General features: G+C 46.7%; 1 protein-coding gene across 1 annotated transcript in view; it reads right to left on the bottom strand.

The window, feature by feature from the left end:
* Positions 1 to 11,855, bottom strand: part of MYO5B (myosin VB) — a 256,918-nt gene that overhangs the window by 134,440 nt on the left and 110,623 nt on the right. The window contains exons 8-9 of the mRNA XM_023532044.1: positions 7,729 to 7,836; positions 3,745 to 3,854 (exon numbers count right to left, since the gene is read on the bottom strand). Of these exons, the coding sequence (XP_023387812.1) occupies positions 3,745 to 3,854; positions 7,729 to 7,836 (218 nt within the window). The remainder of the gene's footprint in view (positions 1 to 3,744; positions 3,855 to 7,728; positions 7,837 to 11,855) is intronic.

Here is an 11,855-nt window from a genome sequence, read left to right as displayed (position 1 = left end):
ACCCTGTAAGTATCAAGAGAGATTTTATGGAGCATTTCCTGAACTTAATTGACCAAAATATCCTTATCTTCCTATAATTGGTTAAGGTTCCCAGGAAACTATGTTGGGAACTATCATTCTGACCCAATCCTTCTTATTTTTCAGGTGAGGAAAATGAAGTGAGGCTCCCCGACTGTGGCCCAGGCCTCCTAACCCAACCCAGGAGGAGAATCAGCCTGGACTGGGTGGGTGTGGAGAGGCCCCTGTCTTTTTGCTCAGCAGGTGGGGACACCAGGGCTACTTTCCCTGGCCAAAAGCCCTTCACTCTGGAGCTACTCCCAACCTGCCAGCCCCTGCCCCCAAACAGAAAGCTATACAAGGTAAAATGAAGTGCCTGGGGATAGCTTGGCAGGTAACAAGATTAGAGGTGGCAAGAGTCCAACTTGTTCATCTGACCTATTTCCAAGAAATGCTTAATTGCCAGGCAGGGCATTGCAGCTGGATTCCCTGACATGTAAATGGCCTGGCAGCAACAAACATAGCACCTGAGCCTGCCCACAGGCTCCCTTCCCTCCCCGGCACCTCCCAGGTAAATGCAGTGGAGAAAGGCCCTCGGTTCTGGGAGTGATCATCACCCCGGGACGGGTTCCCACCCACTGCAGTGGGGTGCAGCTTATTAGCCCTGTGTTACCCACCTCTGACTGTTGATTAAAGATGCTAACTGAAACTGATTTAACATCATGCAATTACATTTAAGCTTAATTAAATGATGCTAAATCCATTAAAAATGGTCAGCATCACAGGTAGCAGATTAGGTTTGCAGGTCCATGTTGCCAAATTCAAGAAACAAATTGCCTCTGGTGTCCAAGTAATTGTACGTTGTTGCATCTCCAAGGCAACTCTGGCAGTCAAAGAACACATTTTCATGACTTAATTAAAAATAAAAACTAGCGAGCAGAAGGAATGCTGCATATGGATAGATGGCACTTCCAGTAGGAGAGCCACCCTATGTGCCCGAGGGGTAAATAAACCGAAATGCATCTGAGAAAAGGACCTCTACTACAACCATTTAGTGAAGCATTTCTTGAGCACTCTGCCAGGCACTAGTGGGGACATAAGGCCAGGGGAGGACAGACCCAGCTCAAGGGAATGACAGCCCAGGGGACGAAGCAGGGCTGGCAGAGGTGTAGAGGAATGGATTTGGATTCAGCTGGGTCCAGATTCAGCTCTGCTGTTAACTGTCTTCATGAACTTGGAGAAGGAGTTTCCTCTTTCCGGGCCCTAGTTCTTCTAACCCTGTGAAAGTGAGTGAGAAGGATGCTCGTAAAATCTGCTCTGGCTTTAACCACAATGATAACTCTCAAGAACTCAACCATGGGAGCCCCGTGCTAAGGCCGGTGCTACCACCCCTGACGAGGAAACAGAGCTTGAAAGGTTAAGTAACTATCAGTAAGGGGCAGAACCAGGACTGAAACTCGGCAGCCTTGACTCAAGAGTTCTCACTCTCAATTAGTTCTCGACACAGCCTCTAACTGGAGAACAATCTAAAACTAGCCTAGACCATGTATCTGTCCTTAAAACCCTCTGACTTTTTATGTCTAAGAGAAAGGGCCTGCTGTGCCACATGGTACCCAAACCTCTGTCTGTCAGGTATCCTCCTTCCTCCCCTCCTTTCGCCACCACCTATGTCCTCTGTCCACTTTCCCCAAGTGCCCTCCAATATTCCCACCTGCATACAGTCTTTACACAAATGCTCAGTGGGTGCCAGTGTGTGCCAGGGCTGGAGTGGTGAGCACGGCAGACACAGTCCTATCGTCTAGTGGGGAAAACAGGCACTGCTGAAATATTGCCAGTCAACACATTCCTTCTCACCTGAGGGATGAGAGGCTGGGTGGGGAAGATCAGCCACAGGATCAGAGAGACACCTCATTTATAAAGCCCAAGCGCCGGCTTTTCCAAGAGCCCCTGGTCTCACCCCATCCCAACCGCAGATGCCCAAGAACTCACTGGCTCTGGTTCTCACGCTCACTGTCTCAGATGTGCTCGTCCACTCTACCCACACTTGCATCGCCACTGAGCCTCAATCATCCACCCACCTACTTCTCGGGTGCCTACCAAGCACTGGGTACTGGTGATACGATAATGAGCAAAACAGTCCCTGCCCTCAGAGACTTTGGAGTCTCGTGAGGCAAATCACAATAAGTGTACAAATCACAACCATGTTAAGTGCCGTGCAGCAGAGGTATGGATGCTGTAAGAATCCATGATGGGCAATGTGACCCTGGGGGCGAGGGGGACTGGGGGAGGGGTGGAGTGGAGGCCAAAAGAACATGGCACCTTTGCTGCATCTTACCAGCCTGAACCATGAGTTTTTCAATTCAAATGTTCCTAATCTCACCTGTCCCTGACAGCTGGCAGAGGATGGCTGCCCTAAGGAAGCATGGGACATTTATGGAGGTGTGTATGTGGGAGGAATGGACTCTGTACACTTTCCCATGACGGGAAAGACACCAGGAACAAGACTTCACTGGTCCTAATGACTCTGCCTGAAGGGTGTTGGTCCTGCACTGGAGGCCCATCCATCACCCCGCCAAGACACAGGTCCCCCTCTGGACACCCCAATCCCTCTCGCAGCAGCACCACTGCCAGCCTCATCCCTGTCCCCTGCCCCACACTCAGGCACATACACATCGACATCCAGGAGCACCTAACAATGCCCAGCTCCAACCTCTTTCCCTTCATGCTGGGCCCAGAGTGAGCTTCAAAGCTCTCATGAGGCTGCAGACGCCAGGCTGAGGATGGTGGCAGCTCTGAATGGCCCAGGGGACCTCCCAAACCTAAGACCATGTCTCTTTTAGGGAAATTGTAAGGGGCAGGAGTGAGGGGAGGGTGATCGGCTCTGCAGATGCCAGCTACAGTTCAGGCCTTCCTCTTCAACAAAGGCAGGGCCAGTTTTAACTTCTGATAGCCCCCAACCCTAGGCAGCCCCCAACCCTTAACCTCCTAAACAACAGGAAGTGAAGAAATGTCTGCTCAATTGAAAAAGCAATTGAATTGTGCCCACGTTCACATTCTGAAGCATTGTTTTCTGTCTTTTCCCAACATCAGTTATTTAAATTCTAAGTCTTTTGGAATAAGAATCATACTTTGCATCTCCTAGGACTTAGTGATAAGTGGACACAAAAAAGCTCTATAATGAACCACTGCAGGTTCACTGATACATGTTACTTTGCCCGACGCCATGAATGACCAGAGCTGCCACAGTTGTGTCTATACTACGGCCCTGGTACCTACTCTCAATGTACACACTTAATGTTCTGCCTCGTGCTGTCAAAATCTTGGCAAGTGTTGTCAGCTGTCTTGTCTACCCCAATTGGATTACAGGCCCTTGTAGATAGTCCCAAGTACGGTGACCAACACCCCTTCATGTCCTTCCAGTAGGATCCTCAGTCAGGAGCTCAGATAGTACTCATGGGTTAATCAGAATTCCGTGGACCTCAGGGTACTTGAAAAATCAAACCATCAAAAATAATTTATTAAATACTCACAAAATTCTCTGCTCTCAGTGATAGAAACTGGATGGCAGCTGACTTGAAAAGATGTATTCTTTTACGAAATTATCAGCGATGGAAGAGAAATCATTACTGGTAAGAATAAATAACCTATGAATGTCCTCTAAATGGAAAGACACATTTCAGTTGTATAAAACTGTAAGAACAGTGTGAATTGTGTACGTTTTATCTCCGGTGCTGGTGTGCAACTTACTGATATACTACACGATTCACCATCACGCTCAGCCTGAATCTCCACATTTCCAAGGTGCAGGATAGAAGCAATTATCTTAAAAATGCTTATCTGATGGGACTCTCTCACTCCTGGGGGGGAAAAAAAAAAAGAATGAGTGACACTCAATATCCATGGTAGGATAGAAAGGGCATCTTACCTTTTTTAAGGACTTAAAAAAAAGGGTTGAATTTCCTTTCTGGGCCAGTGACTTCTAAAATGATCCCAACTCCTCACCAGGTAATTGCCACTCACAGTAACAGCTCAGAGGGCAAAGGGGCTCCCCGGACTAAAAGAGAAATGTCCTCACTCTGATTGTCCTGATCAAAGCAGATGGGTCCCGCTACCATTTTACCTTCTCCAGGAGCAAAGGAGAGGCAGCAATCATGCAGACTCATTTTGGATTTGATTTCAACCAAACGCTTTATGAACGTTTTCAAGAGTTTAATAAGAATGGTCATTTATCTGCAGTCATTTTTCTCCCAACATAATATCCTGCAAACATCTGTGACACACATCCAAGGTGCCAACAGGGGAAGGAGACACTTCTGGGCGTGCTGTGACGGGCTGGATGGCCAGCTGTCCCCTGGCTGCTCCCTGAGGGGGCTGGTTCACCACACCGAACGCCCCGTCACAGTTAAACACATGTGTACCTACCCTGGAACCAGCATGGCAGCAAATACCTATTGCCAAATTTATTTACACAACTAAGTTACCAAAGACATGGATAATCTCTTACGGTTCATACTTAGCTTCCAAGGCATTATCATTTCTTTTTAAATTACAAACTATTTCAGACATATAAAAAAAAAGTTACAGAACACTATAATAAATACCAGTCAACCCACCGCTCAATTCAGGAAGTAATACAACTGTTCCCCATTATTCCTCCACAGCTGTAGCTACTTAATTGTAAGGCAATACTTAGGCTAAAACTTCAGTCAGTGACATCTATATAAATGGAAATAAAAATATGTCACGCTACGATTAACAATTTTATTCAGATAATCCACAAAGTGGACAGCTCAAGCATGAAACAGACAAATTAACTATAGACTTAGTACTTACTGTTAGATGACCACTACCATGTAAGCTTCGCATGGGCAGGGATTTACTTTTTCTTTATTAAATAATATTTCCAAAATATATACAATAAAATAAAAAAATAATACAATGAATCTTTGTTGTTGCTTCATCATTAAATCCCCAGCACCTGGCACACAGTAGGTGCTCAGAAACATCAGGGACAGCATGACAGAACTAGTGACTGTTTCACAGATGCAAATACTTGTAGGTGTCACTTGTAGGTGAAATGTTTGTGTTATTCAAATATCTGATTTCATTTAATCTAATAATCAAAAGAAAGTAAGAAAGAAAGAAAGAAAGAAAGAAAGAAAGAAAGAAAGAAAGAAAGAAAACCAGCCAGAGGCCAAAGAATTTAGACATACATCTTGATTCAATGTGACTGAATGAGACTAGAAAAAAAGATCAAAGTCAAAAGTTGAAACCCAGGACAAGGCCGAGGCCTAATGGCTGTGCACCGACGTAGGGAGCAAAGCGCCGGGCTTCTGAATAGAGCTCAGAGTGTCCGGCTCTCCAGTAGGTCCCATTAGAAGTGCTAGTCAGGAACTGGGTGCTGGAATCATCACAGGGCCAAAGGGACAGGTCACCTTCCTTTTTCACTTATGCTTAGGAACCACTGCTCTGTCAATTTCCAAACCACCCTGTCATGGTAGGAGTTTAAGAAGTAGATATTAAACCCTAACAAGTGTTAAGATTCTTGTACTATAATGACTAGAATGTCCCTTCTTAATATGGGATTCCATGAATAAGCAGTACCTCGCTATGGGAAGCTAAACCAAAAAACAAAAAAAAAACAGAAGGAGCAGAACAAGGGTTTGCAACCTATGGCCTGTAGCCCACAGCCTATTTTTATAATTAAAGTTTTATTAGAAAATTGTCACATCCCTTCATTTATATTTTATCTATGGCTACTGTGACACTACAATGGCAAAGCTGAGTAATTGCTACAGAAACCGTATGGCCCATGAAATCCAAAATATTTAATATCTCGTTCTTTAAGGAAAAGCTTGCCGATCCCTGGACTCAAAAAATAATGGACACCTTTATTAAAGAGGAGGGAATAAAGGCTTATTAAAATAATTTTACAAATGCCATTTGCTTTGTGATTAAAGCATTCAGTCTCCTTAGAGCCGTGGAGGGAACAGCCTTCTCCTTGGGTCAGCTCGTGCCCACTGTGCATAGCGGTGCTGCAGGGGCGGCCGCCAGAGGCCTTCTCCCTCCTCTGACGAACTGGGCAGAATGCTCTCCTGCTGCATGTAGAGTCCCCTCCTAACCTGCTCCCCAACTCTGGAGAAGAAAACGCTATGCAATGCTGGGGAAGTCGAGGGTGCAGTTACCACTTTATTATCTCACAGCTTCAAATCTGTCCTTTGTCCTTCTTCGCGGTACTGTAGGAGACCCTGGACTCATTTCCCCTTTGCCGGCTGGCGGAATGTGACCCTTGGTCAACAGAGGGCACTGTAGACTTTGCAGGGCAACAGCAAGAAGACACTTCGTCCCTGGTTCCGGCCCTCCACAGTTATCATTATTCATCTTGGGAGCACTGCAGCCTCCCAGGTGAGTTCCAGGCCATGTTCTCCACACGATCAGCTGCTTGGAAGAAGTGCGGCCCCACCACAACCTGGGGCAACTGCAGGCCGCTTGTAGAGACCGGAGCTAGCCCACACCTCTGCAGGTTGCTTCACCACCAGCTGGCCTCCTGAGCTTGGGGCGGCCACGTCCTCCTAGAGGTGCTCAGACTCTCAGCCCGGGGGTGGGGGCGGATCTCCTAGGCAACAGTTCCTCCTCACCCTAGAGATAGTGCTTCTGCACCTGCTACTTCTGGACCCCAAAAGTCCTCTTATTCCCTATTTAATAGTTAATCATCTACTACTGCTCTAGTCAACAAATAGTTATGTTAATTTTTCTCTGTCGGAACACCAGCATGGTTTCTGTACCCTGACCGGTATTTCACGGGTACATGAGACAGACCATATCTATCCACCAGTTATCCACAGAAGGGAATTTCAGCACACAAAGTCCGAGTTTCCTCCCTATAGAAGGATTAAGGTATGTCCTGGTTGGCCATGTTTTATTTGGACGCTGGATAAAACTTCCCTGATTCCCACCAAAGAATCTAAGCAATGCTGCTCTGGGTTGGTTAGTCACATGAGTCAGAAGCCAAATGTCTGTCTCTGTCAAGAAAGGGGCTTGAGGACAACACAAAGGCCACCCTGAGCCACTCTGTGGCTTTCAGGATGACTTTCCAAGCTTTGCTTTTTCTGACCGCGGGTCCTAGGAATTAACCAATTTCCCAATTAAGAAAGGCTCATCGTCCATCTTACCACTTGAGGCTCTTCTCCCTCAAAAGTGGCAGGGGAGAGGGGGTGATTTTCTCCGGCTGTACTAACTTTTATGCCTCAGAAGAACAGAGAGATCTTGTTTTAAGGAATCCAGTCCTAAGTTCTATATAGAAACAGCAATAACAGAAACACTATGTACATCAGAGCTACCAGACCTTACAGTCTTCTAACTCAGAACTCATGATTGGGGTACATGAGTGGTTTGGTCCCAAAGGCGTGTTCTTTTTGCTAGAACACACTGCCTCTGAGCTCAGACCACAGCACAAAGAGATATGGCTCTTCTTGGTTTTCCTCCACTGGCTTTGGAGGCTTGAGGGAGTGAAAAGGGATATCCCGTAGTGCCTGAGTGAGCAAGTCTCAAATCCTTATTTTTAGGAAAGGTCGACAAAGCTCCAAGTGTTAAGCACTGGAGCCCAAGGGGTGAGACGGAATAAAAGAGCACAGAAGCATTCACCAAGGATGAAGGTGTACAAGCCAAGTGGAACATGGCTATGCTTTTCTCCTCTCCGTGAAATCAACCCTCCATTCCCAAGCTCCTTACCAAGGAGTGTGAAGGCTTGTCGAGTCTTCTCGAAGTCCTCAGCATCATCCACACCCTCGATGGATGTGTCTCCTCCCTGCGATGTATAGAAAAAGTCCTCCGCGCACGCTGTGGAAGGCAAGGAGGTGAGGCATGAGACATTGGAGAGAAGCTTCATCCCCTGCAGATAGTGACTCATGAGGAGTTCCACTCCCGCGGCAAACTGCCCCCGGCCAGAGCTTATTCCCAGCTGGATGTGGAACCCTTTAAAAACGATCTTTATTGACAGAGGCAAATGGGAGAGAGAACTGAATAGCAAGACGGAAAATTATACTACACTGACGGAAGGAGTTGCTGTATTCGTGTAAAACTATGATATGAAAATCATGTGAACGTAAAAGATAAATAAGTCGTGGATAGTTCACTTCATATTTGGATTCACTACAGACTTGTTTTTAGAAAGGATCTAATATACACAAGTAAAATGCATACCTGCCCTGGAATCACAGGCTTCCATGATCTTTAATAATCTGTATGACAACCTCATTTGATAAATGAGGTGCAGTGACGTGGCATTTTTGTTCATTTGTTTGTTTTACCAAATTGGGGCACCCTTGAGCTCTACAGGTACATGGACAACTGCAGGTTGAAACCCTCTTATGTTTGCTCTCATCCTCCAGCTTCGTTCCTCCCGTCACCAGCCTGGGGACAGCTGGTGATCAGGGGCCCAAGTTCTCTCTTAGAAGTCAGGGCCAACCTTAGCAGAGGGAGAATATGCAACGGGCTCTGGCTGGTATCCTCACTGCAGGGCTTGGAAGTCAGTATTTAAGGCAACAAATGCACACAATCAAAATTACCCCCTGAAAATTGCTTAAATAGTCCACGTAATATAGTACTTTGTATGGTACGACCCTGCCCAGCACTTGGTATTTCTAAGTGTACACTATTTAATTTTGACAAGATGTCAGAATTTGACACTGGTTTTTCTTCTCCTCTGAGAACACCAGTTAAAGTACCTCCCCTTGACCTGAGCGTGAACACACATCAGCATCAGTTAAAAGTGCTTAGATGAAGCTTCACTGCAACTTCCAGTTCTCCTTCAACACCTTGATTTTCCAATTTGACCTAGGAATTTGAGTCTCTTTCCTTCCTCCATTGTGACTGCCACTGCCCTGGGTCTGACCTTCAGCATGTGTTGTCTAGGGACTGTTGCAAAAGACCAAACCAGTCTCCCTGTTTCTGCTCCCGTCTCTTCAAACTACTGCTAACTCTGATCACACTGCTCCCCTATTTAAAGCCTTTTAGAGACCTTCTCCTGCCAATACCCTCAAGGCAAAAGTCAAACGCCCCAAAAGAGCCTCCTAGACCTTTCGTAAAGTGGCCTCCTCCTGCCACTCATGGCTGGTCCTTCCTTCCCCATCTCTTTGTACCAGATACACCAGCTTCCTTGCTGTCATTCTTCAGCTCTACCCCCATTCATGCCTTCAGTGGCCCTGCCTACTTCACCTTCTTGGTCCCTCCCCATTTCCCACCTGGCATCCTGTGCTCCAAGCAATGCTGAACTCCATCAGTCCCTCGGGCTGATCAAGGCCTTGCTGCCAGGCTCAGCTGGGAAGGGAGACAGCTCTGTCCCAGACTCAAGTCTCACACAGCCTGAGCTGTAAGCATCAGGCAACACATCCGCCCGCATGGACAGCCAAATGTCAGTCGTACTGCAGAAAGGAAGGCTTCCTGGAGGAAATAGCTCACACACGCTCTGATGACGGGAGGCACATGGACTGGGAGAGGCAGGACATCAGCCCTGAGTTCACTCATGGGCATATAAAAAGTGAGTTTTGATGAAGGAAATCACTTTAGGTCTTTGTGAAGGTGGCATGTTCAGCTCATTCCTATCTACTCGCCCTGAGAGCTCTGATGCAAAGTAACAGTGGCAAAGACTTAAAAGCACCAATTCTTATTTCTCTTTATGCTCACCTTTCGAAACACCTCCTCTGACCATTCACAGTGCCTACATGGAGAAGGCTGAATGTATTGTTTACTCCCATTTTTCTGACAGGCAAACTAAGGGACACAGGGCTTAACGGGTTGCCCAGGTCCACCCAGGGTTCGCCCAGGCCTGGGAGCCCATTACTTGATCACCGATTGAAAAGATGGTTATTTATCTATGGCATCCCATGGCTTACCATAAACATAACCCAACTCATTATCAAAAAAAATTATCACCTGAACACACCAGAAAGATAGTTACCTGCAACTCCAGAGGATGACCCCAGACCTCCATACTGGAAGGGAGGAGGCATTTTCAGCATCTATCAAAGACCCTTGGTTGTCAACAGCCAGGGCCCTATGGCCTGAAGTTCTGAGCAAGACAGATCACACCACCTTGCCTGCTTCCAGTTCCCAAGCTCAGGCCCCGCTGGTACCTTCCTCTGGCTGAGGCTCAGCTCTGCAGTGGCCCCTGGGGTCGATCGCAGCATTCTCTACTAAATTATTTGAACCCAATCATAATCATCACCTCCCTTCCATCTGCCTTAAGGTTTGTAAGCACGTCTGTCAGCGTCGCCGTCTACACCCCTCTTAATGAGACAGACATCCTCACAGACATTCCCCCATCTGCTGAGCCTGTCTGGATCTGAGTTCTGCTTTCAGGCCTCGATGCTGTCACTGACCATCCCATCCCAGAACAACTTTTCTTGTCCTGCAGTTTGGGTCTCTCTTTATTTAGAATTGCCAAGGAGAAACACACCACAAAATCTCCTATTAACTGGCACAACAAGCAGACATTGGATCAGGCAGTGCACAGACCACAGAGGGGGCATGAACTCGGTGATTATGGCCGTGGACCACCAAGACCATGGCCGAGGGCCTGCGTTTCACCCGGGGAGGCTATGCTCCAACCTGTGCAAGGCAAGAGAGTCTGCTCATAAAACTGTATCAATACACATATGGAATGAAAAAGTAAGTATGTATTCCTCATTACCTGAAGGCTGTATTTAAGGGAATATGGGCCCACCACACCTCTTTTTATCACCATTTATTTACAATGTAACAAATTATTCGCTGGACTCTTTTAAAAATATCATGAGGTCGATTTAATGTAATAGACCACCAACAACAGGGCAGAGGAAAATGTGGGTGACTGGATGCGAATCTGTTCCCCCACTCTCAGACAAACACACAACCCCTGCTGGACCAAGGGGTCTTAACGAAACTTCTGTGCATTCGAACAGCACATTTCAGGTGAAGAAAAGGGGAAGGCAAGGCAGTCTAAACAGTCACTAGTCCTTCATTTATTTGACATTTCCAGCTCTTTGACCAGTGCTGTCAGTGGAACTGCCTGTCAAGCTTCCGGGCTCACAGCCTAACCCACCGGCGAGGCTGAAGGCAGCCTCACGCCCAAGCATAAGAGCTTATCAAAGCTCTTCGCTTCGCTCCAAGATGCTGTCAGAAGGCACACGGAGGTACAAGAGTGCAAGACATTGATTGAATTGGATAGTTTCCAACTGCTCCACTGGGGGCCCAAGGCATCTCCACCTTGCAGACACACGGAATAAGGATGAGTAATTTTTCACTTCAATACACTCATATTAATGCAAAAAAATTAGGAAGATTTCTTCCCTATTACCATAAAGTCACATTTGTGACAAATGGTCTAAATACAGCCAGCTGGATCTTGCCAGTATTTGTTCATTTTCTATACAACTGACCTTAGAAAAAAATTTCTCATCTTCTGCAGGTTAGCCCTGAAAAGCCCAGCTGAGTCTGTATTCCCTCTCTAGGAAGGAGAGAGGAAGATGGCAGTGGCCCTCAATGTGGCTTGCCTTCCTGGCTGGTCACTTTTGACTATAACCCAACATTAGAGCCTCTGGGTGCTGGCTCAAGGCAGTGCTCACCAAATCGGCTTATAACAGTCACTCCTTGTCCTTATTGATGATTTCACTTGCAAGCACTGAACTAGAGTACAGCACACAACCAGCATAACAGACGCCCTCTTGGGCTTCCTCCTTGGGCCCCAATTTACATACTACTTCCCTAGGAACCTTCTGATCCTCCTCCGCCATGCCTCACTCAGCATACCCTTATCACTCCGTACTGTGATTGACAGTAAGCTAAGTGAGGGCAGAACCCGCAACTGTTGTGTTCAGTGC

Source organism: Pteropus vampyrus, unplaced genomic scaffold, assembly GCF_000151845.1.
Source record: "Pteropus vampyrus isolate Shadow unplaced genomic scaffold, Pvam_2.0 Scaffold3, whole genome shotgun sequence".
Classification (NCBI taxonomy): domain Eukaryota; kingdom Metazoa; phylum Chordata; class Mammalia; order Chiroptera; family Pteropodidae; genus Pteropus; species Pteropus vampyrus.
This window is presented reverse-complemented; position numbering and strand designations above follow the sequence as displayed.